The sequence below is a fragment of the Sus scrofa genome, chromosome 9 (genome assembly GCF_054392235.1).
Source record: "Sus scrofa isolate SSC_HxYL_T2T_F1_AM1 chromosome 9, Sscrofa_HxYL_maternal_Yorkshire_Landrace_v2.0, whole genome shotgun sequence".
Classification (NCBI taxonomy): domain Eukaryota; kingdom Metazoa; phylum Chordata; class Mammalia; order Artiodactyla; family Suidae; genus Sus; species Sus scrofa.
In genome coordinates, this window is record NC_139391.1 from 80,618,314 (window position 1) to 80,637,539 (window position 19,226).

General features: G+C 40.5%; 1 protein-coding gene across 8 annotated transcripts in view; it reads right to left on the reverse strand.

Moving 5' to 3' along the window:
- The window catches only part of SLC25A13 (solute carrier family 25 member 13), a 524,650-nt gene that overhangs the window by 158,526 nt on the left and 346,898 nt on the right, over nt 1-19,226 (reverse strand). For all 8 annotated transcript variants that reach the window (XM_084977077.1, XM_084977075.1, XM_084977076.1 and 5 more), the window contains one exon: nt 9,871-9,924. In XM_084977077.1, coding sequence (XP_084833203.1) covers nt 9,871-9,924 — 54 coding nt within the window. The remainder of the gene's footprint in view (nt 1-9,870; nt 9,925-19,226) is intronic.

Here is a 19,226-nt window from a genome sequence, read left to right on the forward strand (position 1 = left end):
CCAGCTCTGATCAGTTAGCAATGGCTTCCATAGGTTAGAATGTACTCTGACCAAACTGCATGGGAGAATGACAGCTCTTGTCATCAATGCAGCTAAAAATGTTTCAGTACTATCCTTGGCAACTGATCTGTCTACTCTTGCAAGATTACAGACACCTTTTTGTTTTTAATGTGATTTTTTTATTCCTCCCCACCTTTTTTGTTTATTTTGTCTTTTTAGGGCCACACCTATGGCATTTGGGCATATGGAGGTTCACAGGCTAGGAGTCAAATTGGAGCTGCAGCTACCAGCCTACACCACAGCAATGTGGGATGCGAGCCGCATCTGTGACCTACACCACTGCTCATGGCAATGCCTGATCTTTAACCCACTGAGCAAGGGCAAGGATCGAAACAGTGTCCTCATGGATACTAGACAGGTTCATTTCCATCAAGCCATGACAAGAACTCCTACATGTACCTTAACTGCTATAACTAAAGGGAAAGCTCTTGCCAGGACAGGATTTTTTCTTTCCCTTTCCCACTGCTGTAGCCTCGAGTTCCAGACCATTGCCTGGCAGATAGCGAAACATGTTCAATAAATATTTGCTGAATGAATGTAAGGTTAAAAAACCTTGCATTACTTTTCTTGGTAGTCCTCTTGGCCATAATCACACTTAGATTTTCCCCAAATGATCTTTAGAATCACTGTCAAGCTGCTGACCTCTAAAAACAGATCCACTGAAAATGCAAAATAAAACCACTACGCATACACAAAGTAATTAAAAAGAAATAACATGTATTGGAAAAATGTGGAAGAAATGTATCTGGTGAACCACTTTAGAAAACTGCTTGGCAGTATCTATTGTAACTGAACACACACATAAGCATAAACCCAGCAACTATACTCGTAAGGGCATCTCTGACAGAAACTCATGTACACACATACACACACACTCCCCCAAAAAACTGCTTTAGCATTATAATGCTCACAGCAATATTACTGTGAGAGGTATTTCAGTGGGTCCATTACCGCTGAACCACAAGGACAACTCCTAGAGCCTTTTCTTTTTCACTTTAACATTTCTTATAAGGTCGGCTTAGTATTGATGAACTGTCTTAGTTTCTGCTGTCTGAAAAGCTCTTTATTTCTCCTTCAGTTCTGGATGAAAATCTCGCTGTATAGAGCATCCCAGGTTGTAGAGTTCTTCCTTTCAGCATTTTAAATATATCATGCCACTCCCTTCTGGCTGGAAAGTGTCCGCAGAAAAATCAGCTGATAGCCTTTGCAAGTGATTTTGTTTTTCTCTTGCTGAGTTTAAATTCTCTCTTTATCTATTGCCATTTTAAGTATAGCATGTCTCGCTTGGTATGGGACTCTTTGGGTTCATCTTGTTTGGGACTCCCTGTGCTTTCCTGGACCTGCACATCTGTTTCCGTCAGTCATAATTTCATCAAATACACTTTTGACTCTTTTCTCTCTTCTCCTTCTAGGGCCCCTATAATGCAAATGATAGTATACTCGATGCTGTCCCAGAAGTCCCTTACACGATCTTTTTAAATGTTTTTCATTTTGCTATTATGATTGGGTGATTTCTATTACTCTATCTTCTAGGTCACTTGTGTTTTCTTCTGTATCATCTAATCTCTTGCTGATTCCCTCCAGGGTATTTTTTTTTTTTTTTCATTTCAGTTATTGTTTTCTTCAGTCTGGACTCTTTTTTATTTTCTAGTTCTTTATAAAATCCTCACTGGGTTCATCTATTCTTTCCTCCCATTCAATTAGAATTCTTATTACTAATGCTTTGACCTCTTTTATCAGGCAAATTATTTATCTCTGTTTCATTAGGGTTTTTCTGTTTTGATTTTTTTCTTGATCTTTCATTTGAAATATATTCCTCTGTCTTCTCATTCTGTTTAATTTTCTCTGTCTCTATGAAATTAGGTGAAACAGTTACCTATCCTGGCCTGGAAGGTGTATCCTTATGTGGATAAGTCTCTCTGCAGTCTCGGTGTGCCCAGTAGCTTTGGTGGAAGAGCTGGATCTGAAGTGAGCATGGGCTGCATCTTCTCCAGAGTGTGCTGGCAGCTACTGCCTTGGTGGGAGGCAGAACTGGAGCTGAAAGGGCCGTGGCCAGAGTCAGTCAAGTAGGGGCTTCTCCTCTGCTCACTGGCCATCACTGACCTCTTGAGGGCCAAGGTGCTGGGGCAGGAGCCCTGATGGAGCTGGGTTTCTCCTGAGTATGAGAGCATCTCTGCCTTGGTTTGGGATGTAGCCAGGCCCTCAGGGCCCAGGGCTGCACTTCTGTGTGGGTTTCACCTTTTCCTCCATGTATACACCTTGGTCACAGGCTGGGTGGGGACTAGAGTGGTTGGTGCCATGGCACTAAGCTGGCCCTACCCCACAGCAGCATTATTTTGGACAGCAAAAAACAGAAAATAACTCAAATGTCAATCAACAGTAGAATGTTTAAGTGAACCACTGTATACACAATGGAACGAATGAATACCAACTACACACAACATGGATGAATCTAACAAAGAGTGAATAAAGTAGACCGAAAAACATGTATTATTCAATTTATATAAAGTTGAAAACCAGGCAATACTGATGTATGGTGATACAAGTCAGACAAGCAGTTACCCTTGGAAGGAGTGGATATTGACGAGAAGGGGCATTAGAGGGCTTCTGGGGTGCTGGCTACATGCATGTCCTCACTGCATGAATACTTACGGGGCCACACGTTTGTGATCTGTGTGCTTGATTTACATGCCATGAGAATTTACATTTTAAAATCTCATATTTTATCTGCTTCATTCTTTAGAGGTGATAAATTGTCTCTTAAATGTAGGAGTATGTTAATTTGGACACAAAAAAACAATTTTCTTCAGTTTTTGAAACCAGCTCAAGGCTGGGGTGGTCTGCCTCATAATTTAGTAAACAAGTCAAAGGCTCTTCCTTAGATTGATGGACAGAGGCAGAGCCCAAGAAGATGTTGACAAAGGCAGTTCTGCTGCCCACATGGCAGTGAACAGAGGGTCCCTGTCGGAGGAGTGGGATATACCTTGCAGCACCACATCTTTAAAATGTTGTTTAATCCTTTTGAGAGAAGAGATTTTACAAGTAGCCTGAAGCTTCTCTTCCTTACAATTTTTGCGAGTATTTTTTTGTTTTTGTTTTTGTTTTTTTTTTTTTTTTTTGGTCTTTTTGCCATTTCTTGGGCCGCTCCCGTGTCATATGGAGTTTCCCAGGTCTAATCGGAGCTGTAGCTGCCAGCCTACGCCACAGCCACAGCAACGCGGGATCCGAGCTGCGTCTGTGACCTACAGCACAGCTCACGGCAACGCCGGATCGTTAACCCACTGAGCAAGGCCAGGGATCGAACCCGCAACCTCATGGTTTCTAGTTGGATTGGTTAACCACTGCACCACGACGGGAACTCCAGTTTTTGCAAGTTTTAATATAGTTAAACATATATACTTCTGAAATGGGACAGCTTTTAGGAATCCTGCACAACCTAATGTAAAACTCATTGTGATGGTTAATTTTATGTGTCAACTTGACTGGCCAAGAGGGGCCCAGATTGAATATTGTCCCTGGGTGTGTCTGAGGGAATATTTCTGGATGAGACTGGCATTTGAACCTGTGGACTCAGTAAAGTGGATCGGCCTCCCCACTGTGGGTGGGCTTCATCTAATCCACTGAGGGCTGAATAGAGTACATGATGGAGGAAAGAAGCATTCATCCCTTTTTTCCCTGTCCCATTGCTTGAGCTTGGACCTATCTCCTCTGGCCCTCAGACCGAGATGTACATCCTCAGCTCCCCTGGTTCTCAGGCCTTCAGACTTGGGTGGAATTACAGCACAGAAATCACTCATATCTGGGGGCTGATGGGCAAATTCTCAACTGTTTTTCAGCCACCGAGAAATGCTGCACACACCTGATTACTACATCCAACTATTCTTTGCCCCACTTCCCTGTTATTGGGGTGAATAAATATAATTAAGAATTTGAATATAGATCAAGTATTTTACGTTATTAAAGAATTACTATTAATTGCATTAAGTGCACAATGACAATATATTATGGCCATAAGGGAAACTGTTCTTTATTATTTGGAGATGTATGCTAAAGCATTTAGGCTAAATCACAGTGATAGCTAACTTACACTGAAATATATAATTATATATCTATGAAATTAATATGACAAACATTAATTTAAATCAGGTTAAATTAGGTGGGTTAGGTGGGTGTTTACTATACTACTCCATTTCCTATATATTTGTAAATTATAATTGCCACAAAGAGTCAATATATAAACATATTGCTATTGATTTAAAAAAACTTGCAAATTTAAAATGATACAATTTTTCAACAAGACGGCAAAAGGTTTTTTTATTTTTCCTGTGGTTTTTGTTTTGTTTTGCTTTTAATAATTGAGTTAACACCATAATGTGGAGAAATGTAAACATACCCCTACCCAAAATGTATACTGTCACAACCTTCTTCAAAGGCAGTCTGCCAAGTATCAAAAGCCTTAAAATGTTATAAACCCACCCTTTAATCCAATGATGCCACTTTTATGAATTTATCCTAAGAAAATGCTAGCTACGTGTAATAACATAATTTCAAAGATATTCATTACAGTATTATGATAGAAAAGCAGAGAAGACAACTAAATATTCAATAATAGGGAGCGGTAAGATAAACATGGCCAAATGCAAAAGAAATGCATTTGCTTACAGGAAAAGATATTGATAACATATTAGGTGAGGGGAAAAAAGTGGATACCAACAGCATTTTTCCTTCTGATAAGGAAAAATATTCTATTCATCCACAGAAGGTAGAGAAACAAAGGGAAATGGAGATATGTAAATGGATCATAAGTTACTTTTCTTTATATACATCTGCTTTTCAGATTTTCAAAGAATATGAACCATTTTGTCATAAGAAAAAAGTTTTTCAAAGAAAGAATTTTTTCCAATTTTGCCTACAAAAATATTTAAAAATATATATGATGCTTTTGTTGACAAAGAATAATCATAAAACCCCAAGTGCAATTCACCATATATTACTATTAAAATTTGTAACAATCTGTCTCCCTAGACTTCCTATCCTCACATCTCACACTACAGGTAAGTGTATATGTAGTTGCTTCCAGCTCTATACTTCTAAACAGTAAGCATCACTTCCTTCATTCTCACTTGAGCTAGTGGTTCCCTCATCAGTTTCCTCATTCTTATTACTGGCACCTCCCTGCAGCCAGGCTATATATCCACAGTCATATTTACCCCCTGTTCTCTTTCATCCACTATACAAGATTAGTCACTTTCAATCAGCCCTTCAAAATGTCTTTTCCTTGTTCATTCTCCCTTTCTTCCTGCTGCCACAACCCTAATCAAGTTATTAGGGCTTCACATCAGGATCACACCCATGGCTGCCTAATCTATGGCCTTGCTGCACCAATCCAAGCTCAAACCCATCCTCCATACCACTGGATAACTCAGAAAATCTTCAATAGCTTCCTACTGTTTTGTTGTTGTTGTTTTAAGGCCACACCCACAGCATATGGAAGTTCTCAGGCCAAGGACTGAATCTGAGCTGCAGCTGCAACCTACACCACAACTGCAGCTATGTCAGATCCTTCACCTCACTGCACTGGGCTGGGGATTGAACCCACGCCTAAACAGCGACCTGAGCCAATACAATTGGATTCTTAAACAATTGCACCACAATAAGAACTCTGGCTTCCTATTGTTTAGCAGAAATGCCAAAGTCCCAATTATCTTTCTAATTTTGTTACCCACACCCTGTAATATTTGGCAGACTCCTTGGCAAAGAGTGGAATTAAATAAACATTTGAAGAATGAGCAAGAAGTCTTCAATTCTGAGAGACTGTCTGCTCCCAAGCCCATCCCCAGGCCTTCCCTCCTATGTGGTCCTGCTTCCCAGAATCCTCAGCTGCCCCCCTCAATGCCTCCCCAGCTCCCACGCATCCCTGGGGCTCCTCAAGTTCCCTCTCCAAGGGAACTCGCCCAGCCACAGGGGTTGCTCCCTCCCTTCCATTTCCTGTGGCATTTGCTTTAACCACACAAGTGACCCTTGAGTGTGCTGACTTAGTTGGGTTTTTTTTGGGTTTTTTGTTTTTTGTTTTTTTTTTTTTACCTTCTGCATGCCTGTAAATCTGGTCTCCTGTATGAAATCTCAACTCCTTTAAGACATGGTCATTTTTATACCTTTTTGCTCATTCCAGTCACTGCAAAGTTTCACGGCCATTTTATTTAAACTGTAAGCATTCAATACACACCTGTTTAACATGAAGCAGCATGGAAAGTGTTAGGCAGAAGAAAAACCCATATCAACATTCAGGCTAGAAACAAAACTGACTACACCTAGACTTTCACATCCAGACAAAACATTACCTGCTATGTATCACTAGAAAAGTCTGCATTAAAAAAATGCAAATGCCTTAGACTGAGGCTGTTTTATACCGAGTCCCACTCTGCATACCATTCTAATACCACTGCCTAAGACCTTACGCTCCAGGCCACCTCACACCTGACACTCTTGAGATCTTTGCTTGGGTCAGGCTAGTTCCTTTGCCTGGAATGCTCCTCCTTTGCTCCACAACCCTCCTGCACCTTCTCCGTCTGATAAATATCTACACATCTTTTAAGGTTTTTGTTTCTATAGTTGATTTACACTGTTATGTCGATTTCTGCTGTATAGCAAAATGAGTACAACCCAAATATCACCATCTTCCTTCAATTAATGACCCTCTCTAGGAAGATACAATTAGCCCCACAACATCTTTCTTATAAGTAATGCTATATAATGCTTATCAACCATGTTGTGGATTTTTCTCTTTTTTATTACACTTAAGCACACATGGTGAGATAGTTAAGGACACGAGCCATGATTTATCCACTTTTATATCCCCAACACCTGACACTGTACTTAACATACAGTAACCAACTTCAGAAAAAGAAGGGAAATTGATTTTAACTCTTTTCAAAAACATAAGCCAGAAATGGACCCACTTTAGTCCTCCAGGACCCTTCTTTCCTCATCTGTTTCAGTTCCACTAGCTCTCTCTGCTGACAACACCCCTGTTACATCTGGTCTAAGGGGTACAATGAAGCATCTCTCCACCTCCCCCAGGCCACAAAAGAATCATCTACCTAACTAGTTTAGCAGAGAGAAGGTTGGGATATCTACAGGGAAGAAAAGTCAGGGAAAAGTCACAGAAAAGCAGCAAAGCAGTCAGGCTTAAAGGGTGCTTACTGCTGATCCATACTTAACTGAAAAAGTCCAGCCCTGGTGGAGACGCGCCCGGCACAGCCTCGGTGGCGCCCGACTCCCTGTTTCTCCCCCACAACACAGACTGCGGTGGAGAGTAAACAAGAGGTCCTCGGCATGCTGAGCCGAGGTGGATTTGTGCTGGTACCGCACTACCCAAGCCTGATGAGATCACCGGAACCTTTGCCAGATCCACAACCCCTTCCAGAAACTGCTGATCATTGTTTTCCTCAGGGACAGTTCCCCTCACATCATCCCGTCGGACTCTAAGCCACAGGGACTCTCACTCAAAGGCCATATAGTCCCAGCCACCCCAGGGGAAGACAACACTTCCCCATCTGGTCCCAAAGATCCCACCCCCATCTTTAGGCAGTCTGACACAGAAGCCCCACAGGTGTTTCTTCAGAACTCTGCACAGGCTTCTACCCTCTTTGGGTCTACCTGACCAATCTCATTTGTCCCCAGTGTAGACTTGCCTGCTACTGACATGGAGGAGCTGGAAAAGATACATCCTTCCAAAGCAGGACCTTAACCCAGCCTCACCAGCTACCACGTGGCTTCAAAAGATGGGCACAGCTTTTACCTGGAGCCTTCCCACTGGATCACATCAAAAGACAAGTAAGTATCCAAGATGCATCTACTGGGATGTTCTAAATTGCTCCCAGTTTCTGTCAGAAGGATGCCCACAGCTACTGCTGGTTTAGAAAATGGAAGTAGCACACAGATCCTGAGTTCAAAGAATGATTCTGACCTTACCAGCTCAAGCAGACAAGCTTTATCAATCTCTCTTTAGCAACCCACTCATAGGCTCTTCCGCAAGTGGGCTTCCAGGACTACTTCATTAGTTTCACCATATAGATCTTAAATGCACATCCCAAAAACATCTATGGTTCCCTCATACACCCCACATCCCAATCATGCGGGGCCAACATGCACAGCAACACACACTAGCCTAGGCAAGCAACAAATGCTTATCTGTTTTCTTGACTCTGAGAATCCAAAATCCTTTTCTACCTCAGAATCGCTATGCTATACTGACCTTTCTAGACAAAGAACAAATTTACAAAGAATTCTGCTCTTATATATAATCCAACCCACCTTGCAAATTTATTCCTTTTTCTCAAATTTTGCTCACACTTTTTGGCCACACCCACAGAATGTAAGTTCCCAGGCCAGGGATCAAACCCATTCCACAGCAGTGACCATGCCAAATCCTTAACCCACTGAGCCACCAGGGAACTCCATGTTTTGCTCATATCGTTAACCATTTTCTCTTGAGTCTTTGTCCCTTTGAATTAATTTCAAGCATTTATGAAATCAATATCAAATGCATATCAGGTACATAGCTAATGCATATAACTTTCGGATAAGTTTTTCATTGAATCTTTACAATTTTTTATAACATTATGGAAATGTTCAAATATATACAAAGTAGAGTGGATAGTATAATAAACCCAATATTCCATTTTCTAATGGCAAAAATCATCATAGTGCCCACTTATTTTTCCTATCCCACCAAAAATGGATTATTTAAAAGCAAATTTCAGATACTATTATCTCATCTGTAAATATTTCAGTGTCTATTTAAAAAGAAAAAGGCTTTTTAGAAAAAGCCTTTCCATATGCATAAAACCATTACCCAGCCTAAAAATCAATAACAATTCCTTAATGTCACATAATCCTATCAGTACTCAAATTCAGATTTCTCATTTTTTTTTTAATAGTAACACATTTGATGAGGAAAGTGATGCTCACAGAATTAGTAGCTTCTTAAGCCATATATTTGGTACAGAGTAGAATATGTTTCTCACTTGAAGACTTGGTCCTCTTTATATAGAGCACAGCTACCTTTTCACCATGTTCGGAAAAGGTCCACACATGTACCTTTAAAAATGATCTTTATAAAAATGGCCTTCTCTTTTATTTGAATTCTTGAATGCCAGTTTAATAACCTTAAAAGTAGCTCAGTGTTTGGGACCTGAGGTATTTATTATAACTTTTATTAGAGTATTAGTCATTCAGTGCCCAACACCACAAAGTAGGTGAAAGGAAAAGAAACTAAGGAAATAGATTTGTGTGATGTCTGTTGTGATGTCGTATCTACTCTTATTCACACTGAGGCCTCCTCAAGGGCACCACGGTTGTAGTATGAAGGTGGTAACAAGAACCACATTCTACCAGGGACAGCCAAGGACAGTCCCCTCCGGATGAATGAAGGATTACTAAGATGTTCAGAAAGGGCTTTAAACTTCTTAGGAGGAAAAGCATCTGTGTCATCAAACTGCATAGGTCAATCCTGGCAAGGTAAATGGATTGTCAGACTAAATCCCCCAGCAACTCCTTTTCCATACCTACCACATGAGACAAGAAATTAAAATATAAACCACGCGCCCATCACAAACAATTGCCTACAAGTATCTGATGTGTTAAAAAAAAAAAAAAAGATAACTGTCAAGGATCTCTTTTATAAGTCTGAAGTAAAGATACTTTGGGGGACTTTTTAAAAATATAACAATGAAATAAAGAGCTGCTCTTTTAAAAGTTACAGAATACAAATCAAACAAGGAACAAAATAGTTTCCTTTATACTGACCTTCAAAAATATTGTTCTAAGCTCAGCTGGATCTGCTCTCTTGGTTAAAGCCACCTATAAATAAACATAAAAATGTTTATATTATTAGAACAAAGCTGAGAAATCAAGCTAGCAGACTGAAAGAAAATAATCTCCAGGTTAGAAATTAGTGGACTTCAGTTTTATACTTGAAGCTCTAAACTTCTGCAGTACATAAACTACTTTCTGGATTTTAAATCTGACCTTTTATGTGGTTTATAGAATGATTTGAGAAATCAATAAAGCTCCTAATACATAGTGTTTAATATACATCTCTTTTTTTTTTCAAAATTAAGAAAAAAAAAGTCAAAACTGATTTTTAATCACCTTGGCATTTTAAACAACACTCTAGAGAGACATCAACTCTTTCATAGAGAAATATTAAACATTAAAGTTCAACTTGTTTGTTAACTGTGCAAGAGAACTTAGTTCTTAAAGAAGATATGTACAAGGCAAATAATATTAACAAACAGAAGGGAATTTCTGTTTGCTATTTGAATTTGTTTGTTCCCACAGTTCCACAATGGACAAGCATGAATGCCCAGCTATCGGGTCACTCCAGGCCAAGTCTCCTCCTCTTCCCGATTTTTAAGAAACCAGAAGTCTCCAATTGTACAGCACACAGAAATATAAGCATTGTTTTGTAGTAGCTTTAAATGGAATATATTCTATAAAAATGTTGTACACCTGAAACGAATACTATAAATCAAATATACTTCAAGAAAGAAAAAAAAAAAAAGAAATCAGAAGTCTACAAATGTATCATTATTATTCACCACATTCTAGACTACAAGGAGCTATGGTTACCTTTCAAGAGCAAAATGTGACAGATTAGCTCAGAATAGGTGTTGTGCTTAATTCTCCAACCCACAAAGTCCAAAAACATCACTGGGGAAAAAGAAGACAAACTTGAACATGGCTGCCCCAGGCCAACACAAAAGAGTCCTTATGTGGAACCAAACAGTGGGCTTATTCAGTGTCCCATCACCCAATCCTGCTGGCAAAAACCATCATGAGACTGAATTCTTACCAAACACAGCGTCACCCCATGATACAGCCAAGGAGGGGTTCCTGGAACCACCCCAATACTGGAGCCATGTCGCTATCCATGGGGAGATTTATGCAAATTGTTCTAAATCCCTTCTGTGTGTTTGCAAAGACTCTTCTGAGGTCTTTGGACAATGGGTTCTCTGTCTCTAAATATGTAACTGCCTGAGCTTCTTGGCCCACCACTGCCAGGAGTAATTTTATTAACTAATCACTGGAATGGGAGAGGTAGTTTTTCTGAAATGAGTTAGTTGGTTACCTTGTTTCCCAAAGCAAGACTGATAAGGCTTTTAACTTCAGCTGAGTGCTTATAACCGCCAATGTTATTTTTATCCATAAAACTCTGTAATCTTTTTAAAATGCGGAATTAGTGTTCTCTGCTGTTCAATTAATAAGGAAAAAATAGACTGCTAACCAACTTAAGATTGAAGATAATGCAGACCTAAAAGGCTCAGAAGATTCTTCCTTTCAGGTCTATATTTGAGAAAGGTGGGGGTAGGACAAACTCTGTTGGAGAACCTGGGACAGCATAAAACTCCTCCATCCTCTTCTTTAAGAGCAAAGACATTCCCTCCTAGATCTACATCTCAAGACCATCAGTAACATTTTTTTTTAAAAGGCATATGGTGACCTCTTCGCACTTAATTCAGTTTCTTTTCCAAAGCAAAGGTAATTTTCACAAAGTGTACTATTCTTGCTCCAGCTGGATAACACAACCTTTAAGACCAAATTAATTCATAACTACCATGCACTTTGGGAAGTCTTCCTGGGCAGTGCTAGTTCAGAGTGAACTTCCTGGGCCTAAATTCCCACAGCATTCTTCTGCTTGCTGATCCCAGATGCCGTCAGCACTCTCCCCCAGGACTACACCTCTGTGAGGAAAAGCAAGCTTTAACTCTCCCAGGATGGAGGGCACAGGAGAAAATGATTCTATACGGCCCAACACTTCTAAGTCCTGTTATCGAAAGTGCACAGAACACTTCAGAGTTTGCAAAGCAAGACTAGTACCTCATTGGATCCTCAAAACAAATGTGAGACTTGGAGAGATCCCATTATTGCCCCCCATTTTACTGAAAGTGAAACCAAGACTCAGAAAGGGTCACTCATTTCCCCAAAAGTCAGATTTAGTGCCAATTTGTGCTTACATTTCTCTCTCTCTCTCTTTTTTTTAGAGCCACACCTCTGGCATGAGGTTCCCAGGCTAGGGGCCAAATTGGAGCTGCAGCTGCTGGTCCACATCACAGCAACACGGGATCCAAGCCTCGACTGCACAGCTCACGACAACATCACATCCTTAACCCACTGAGCCTCAATGGGAACACCCTCTAAGTGTTTTCTAACCTGAGATTCAGATGCCAAATCTTTAATCCCCCAGTGTGTTGGTCTTCTCACTGAGCCACATTATAGGGAACTTCAAACTGACCGTAACTTATGTTAACCGCTAATCAATAGAGCACATACCTAAAAATCAAGAATCTCCCAGTTTCTCCTAATACCACCAACTTGTAGTATCCGACCAGTGATGTGATTAAGAATATAGCTTCAGAAAAAAGAGAATGTGGCTTCTGGAGTTCCTGTCATGGCACAGCGAATCTAACTAGGAACCCTGAGGTTGCAAGTTCCATCCCTGGCCTTGCTCAGTGGGTTAAGGATCTGGCGTTGCCATGAGCTGTGGTGTAGATTGCAGACATGGCTTGGATCTGATATTGCCGTGGCTGTGGTGTAGACCAGCAGCTGTAGCTCCGATTGGACCCCTAGCCTGGGAATCTCCATATGCCGCTGATGCAGCCCTAAAAAGCAAAAAAAAAAAAAAAAAAAAAAAAGAAGAGGAAGAATATGGCTTCAATGTCAGACAGTCCTTGGCTGGGAGACAAGCCTGACCTCTAAACTCACTAGCTGTGTGACACTGAGCTAGTCCCCAATCTCTCTTCCTTACTCCCTAGTCTTCACACACTTTGGATGCTACTTACTTAGCAATCCAGAAGAGCTTCAAGGTGGCCCTTCTGAAAAGGTATGGTATAACACTAAAGTAGGTGGTATGTGTGTGTGTGTGTTCTTATTACCTGGTCATAAGAGATATATACAGCATCTTCCTATACTCTTTATGAGAGTGCAAAGATGGAATGATATTTTATGAGCAAGGTTTTAAAATGCTTTCCTCATCTATAAAATGGGCAGTCCTAGATGGTTAAAAGGGTGTTCAGAGATAATTACATAAATTGCTTACCACCAAAAGGGCCACACAATTAAAGAACTCAAAAAATGGTATCTATTATTTATCAGAAAGTCTATATTCTACCATGCTTATTCTTTTAAAAGTCTAAATGATGAGTAACCTGGTTCACAACTTGAGAAGGGAGAAATTAAAAGGAGAGAGAAAAACTCATAGGTCTTCAAAAACATTCACCAAACCACTGAACAAACATTGAAATCTTCCAAACTCTTGTTCCTGCTATCCTAGGCCCATCCAATGTCACTTCTTGACAACAGACCCAAAGTTCCAGGTGCAGCAAATGGCTAGTGACCATTATGGAATTTCCCTGGGACCTGCTGAAATACATTTTAGGTCCTGGGCTCATTTTAATGACATATAATCAACTATGGTCCAATAGCGGAATAGATTAAAAAACTTGCTCCCAGCCTCCTGGGCCTTACCTCCACACTAATTCCACCTATTTCCCCAGTGCTGAATGGCTATTCAGATTTTCCACTTCTACTCCTACCTCCTATTCTTTTTTTTTTTTTTTTTTTGTCTTTTTGCTATTTCTTTGGGCCGCTCCCACGGCATATGGAGGTTCCCAGGCTAGGGGTCTAATCGGAGCTGTAGCCACTGGCCTACGCCAGAGCCACAGCAACGCGGGATCCGAGCAGCGCGTCTGCAATCTACACCACAGTTCACGGCAACGCCAGACCGTTAACCCACTGAGCAAGTGCAGGGACCGAACCCGCAACCTCATGGTTCCTAGTCGGATTCGTTAACCACTGCGCCACGACAGGAACTCCCTACCTCCTATTCTTATCTTCCTGTTGTGGCATCATTTGCAGTGAAGGAAGAACACATACACAGCTCTACTGAAGACAACATCAAGCTACATTTAGAAGTGCCAGCGTTCTGAAGGTGTACTGAGATAGAGTCTATCTGTCAGCAAAACCAACAGCCAGAACAGCCAGCAAGTTCTCTGAGCTGGAAAAAAAGGGAGCCAAGAAATGTGGCCTCCCTTTTTAAGCTAACTCAGAATACCTGCTCAGCAAGTGCATGCTGCATCACCTGACAAGCCTTAGTTCATTGGGCTTTAGAAGATTTATCAAACTTTACATTTTTTCCAGAAGGCTGATTTTCACTGTTTTATATATATATCTATATTTTCATGTACTAATAGTATGTAAATATTTACAGCTTCTATGCTTACAATCTAATTGCCTGATCTGCTTTATCATTACTCTTCAGAATTCGCATTTATAAGAATAGATGCCACCATTAAATAAAATTCTTACATCGAGTTTTAAATAAAGTAATTTTCAAACACAGGGAGTAAATCACCAAGAAGAAAAAGCATTCTTGGCAGAGGTCTATGAAAAATTACTATTTGTTACTTAATTCAATACAAAGGAGAACTGTATACACAAGCAGATAACATTCACACCAAATGGAGTTTGAGAGAGAAACAGCGGGGTGGGGGTGGGAAGTATGGACTGCTAGAACTGGAAACGCTATGCATTATATTTTTTTCTATAAACTGGGAGAAGTTTATCTTAATGATGTGACAGAAATTTCAGGTCAGTTCCACAAATCTATGTTCCACAGGACAAAATTTGAGGATCATCGAATATGTAAAATTTTTGATAAAACACACATTACATATAACAGATAAATAGGTTATCAATAGCATTTGCAAAATATATATACTAGCTAGGCACACCCAAGATGAAAAAAACAAACAAACAAACAAACAAAACCAGCCAATGGTAACATAACTTCAGTGACTGGTTTTAAAAATGGGGTAGTGGGACGCATGGCAAGGAACACCAGAAAGATATCTTTCAAGACAAACAAATTCTCTCATTTTAATATGAGTTACAGCAGACACTAGATAAGATTTTTTGACATGCAGGAATATTTTTAAAATCAACTTTCTTACATGGGAATCAAGGCTCAGTTACAGGCTCATTACACTAACAAATGGCAAGTGGTACAGAATGGTGCACCAAAATATTTGCTGGGTCTAACAGAGGATGTTGAGAGGAACATACAGAACCTGCATAAAATCAGGGACACTATTTTAAGAAGAAAATATTTTAAAAAAGAAAAGAAAAGAAAAGCTCTTCTCTTACATTAGGAAGTTCTAGAGATGTAAGACATGACCTCCTCACAGGCTTCTTATTCCTCCACATCCCCAGCTCTGGCAAAGCTCAGAAACTAAGTGCTCTCATTATGTTCATTAAAGAAGAAAGTCTTCCAGGTGAGTAAATCTTTGCAAGGAAAACAGGTAGTTCCTTTTAGGCCAACGGAAATGCAAATTCTCACACCCTACCAAATCAGAAACTCTGGGAGTGGGACTAGGCAATCTAGGGTTTAACAAGACCTCCAGGTGATCCCAATGCTTTGAAATTTAAGAACCCGCAGCTTTGGCTAATGTCCAATTCTGCAGGATTAGGACCGAGATTCTTGGTCCTAGTTGCATAATCGTGTTACCTAAAGGACTTTTAGGTTTTACCAATGCCCAGGTTGATCAAATTAGACTGCAAAGGTCAAGTGAATTAGAATCTCTGGAATGTATACCTTTAAAGCTTCATCCTGAGATTAAGATAGGCAGGGTTGAGAACCACTGGGCTATACAGAATCCTGGAGGCCAAGCCTCCGCTTGCTATTTCACCAAGTACACAACACAGGCTTACACTGAAAATTCTTCGGCCATGAAGTAAGTGTTTAATTTAGATATGAAATAAAACCCAGGAGAGGGAGCTGATGAAAAGCAGGCTCCTCTCTGTGTCTAAGTGCATGCATGCATGTTTGCATGCAGTGAGAAGCAGAAAAAGGAGATGGAGGGAGAAATGTTCCTGTGTGGTCTTCTGTACCTGAGTAACTAAATGTAATGGGTGGACCTGAATCTAGTGGAAAGCACTGTTGGGTGTGACCCAATAACATAGAAACTGGGGCTGACTTCTTCCCATGTATCTTCCTGTACTACAGAGACTGGAAGGTTGAACTACATTTCCCAGACTCTCTTGCAGCTAGGGGGCCTTTCAGCTATGCTGAAAATCAGAGGAAGCTGATAGAGAGCAGGAGGGCAAAATTTTGGAAAGCAAAGATGTGGAAGTTGGGCACCAAGCTTCTGCTGTTTCTGCCAGCAAGCATCATCCTTGGGAATGTCTGATCCTGCTGCAGCAGTGAAAAGTAGTGTGTGGCAGTGGAAGTGTCTGATTTTACTTCTGTCCCCATCAGTGGCAACATGGTTCTGAAACTCTCCCCACCTGGCAGGTAATTTCATGACTACATGAAAGGAAAACACTCGCCTGGCAGTCTGCTCACTGTGAGGCCCTGGAAGTCACTCCTGAGAGCTCAACCTGAAGTCTGTTTCTTTACCTTCCCAACAAATTCCTTAAGCCATTTAATACCCTCTGATAAATTTCCCTCTGCTTAAATCAGCTAGAGTAGATTCTGTTCTCTGCAAGGGAACCATGGCTAATAGAAATCAGTAATTGTAAAAGAAAGTTTGAAATTCCCCAAAACCACAGTTAGCCATTAACTCCAGAGGAAGAAAGAAGTGACTCATCACATTTAAGAAAAATAATTTTTCATTGACTTCAGTGAGTCATTCATTCTTCATCCTACAGTTTCCCTAAGTTCTAATAAATGAAGGACAATGATTATAAAAAACAAGTTACTGAAATACAAATGAGTTTACAGACAAGATGCTACATTAAGCATTCTTCAAATCACAATCTTTCTATGTAATCAACTCAAAAATTCGTATCACTTGACAGGTGACTTATAAAGCACCAGACACCACAAACATTAACCCATTGGGTAACTATGCAAGTTGGTCATTTCAGGGGTGCTGGAGATATTTATCAGAGGATTCGGTAGCTTGGGAAGTGTGGTAGATTTAATTCTGCGCTGTTGTAGACAAACATTAAACAATGATAAAGCTGTCATCATCAAAATTCTGCATGAAGCGGAGTACAACAGTTAAGAAATGAATGGTGGTGTTTTAGCTGTGGGTTATTACACCAAAATAACTTTAAACACTCCAATTTTAGATTTTATCGTTATTGTTATTAAAGTAAAGCTAACATTCCAGTAAATGTTCCCAAGACTAAAAATTTGACGAGAGATGGTGTGAGTCTTTTCTGAAACAGACATTTTTTTCTGTTTACATTTTCAGCTCCCTATGGAGACAGAAATGCTTGTTTACACATCATAAGCAAATATTACCATGTTTAAAGATTTGGGTTCCAATGTGTTGCTAACTTGGTGACCTTGGACAAGTCAGTTTTACATCTCCAAGTTTGGTTTCCTCACTTTAAGAAGGGCAAAATGACAAAATCTACTTATCTATTTCATAAAATTATCTTAAGATCTAATTAGAATGAAGAAAAAGTGGTCTGTGAATCTTGAAGTGACACATCAGGTTGGTGGTAATTAATGGCATCTTTTTTTTTTTTTTTTTTTGTCTTTTTGCCATTTCTAAGGCCGCTTCCGTGGCATATGGAGGTTCCCAAGCTAGGGGTCTAATCGGAGCTGTAGTTGCCGGCCTACACCAGAGCCACAGCAATGTGGGAACCGAGCCGCATCTGCAACCTACACCACAGCTCATGGCAATGCCGGATCCTTAACCCACTGAGCAAGGCCAGGAATCGATCCCACAACCTCGTGGTTCCTAGTTGAATTCGTTAACCACTGAGCCACAACACGAACTCCAATGGCATCTCTTAAAAAAAATCAACTAAACACAATTACATGATATTTCTAATCCCAAATATGAATGGAAAGCGAGGAGGCCCAAAATTTTCAGGTAGTCAACTTAGAAAGAAACAACAAAAAAATGACAGGCTAAGAAGAAAAATGGTTTATTAAAATTCTACTGGATGACCAGAGTCTTGTCAGGAAGCCTGGAGAATCAGCTTGAGGCTAAGACACCACCAAAGATGCCCCAAACTATCCCAGAATCACCTGGTGAGAAATCTACCTCATATTCCACAACAAAAGCAGGTTGCCTAGGCTGCCTGTCAGGCCAGCTGAAATGGAAATTTCACACACAAGCCGCTCCCTCTTCCAAATCAAAGTCACATATGAGCATCTAACTGCCAAAGCTAGATCATAAGCTTGCGCCCTGGTTGCAAAGAAAGCTGGGAACTGAGCTCTGACTCATACATTCTGTCAGGGAAGCCTTGCTCCAATACAAGAAAGGTAGTCAAAAGGTGACAGGAAGACATCTGGTTTCCAGCCCAGTATGTAAAGGGCTTGGAAGGTACCACTCTGTCCTAACAAGTCAAAAGCTTAAAAATGGAAAAATCAGCTACCCTCCCTAGATCCATCAGAGAAGTGAGGTCACCAGGCAAAGCACTGCCCCCCAAAATGGAGAGACAAAATGGCAGAACCAGAGGATCACAGCTTATCAGAGCTGAAACCCATGAGTTGAAACCTCTGCAGGAACCAGATTAGAGCAGGTAACCCAGAACTTGACATGATCAATTGCTGGAGTCTCAGTATAGACAAGACAAAGATTAAAAATTCTATGGGGACCCAGACATAGTGGATTCCCCACACTTTTGTGAGTTTTACCTCCTGGAACTCAACCTGGTTCTCAGTGAATATCAGGGAAAAATCAGCTGACATTTCCAGTAGAAGACAAGGAAAAGGAACAAGCTGAAATGCATCAGAGGATTCTGTTCTTTATAACAAAGTCTGCCTCAGAAGATAAGAGCCCTAGAAGCCTAACCTGCTTACCAGAGCAGCTGACCAGAGTGAGGGGCAATACCTAACTCCAGCCCACCTCTAGCCACACTCTCCCACCCAAGGGGAGGGTAAAAATTGAGAACACTCGTGAAGTACACTGTCCAGGGACACTGGCTCTCTAACGAACAGAGGCCTCTCCCTCTGCATCCTTCCCCCACAATCCTGAAGGACTAGACAGAGCACTTCTTTTTATCCACTACATCACATCATGTATGGCTACTAAGAGAAAATTACAAAGTATACCAAACAGCAAAAGCAAAAAAAAGAAAAAGAAAAAACAAACAAACAAACAAAACCAGACACAATTTGAAGACACAGAGCAAGCATCAAA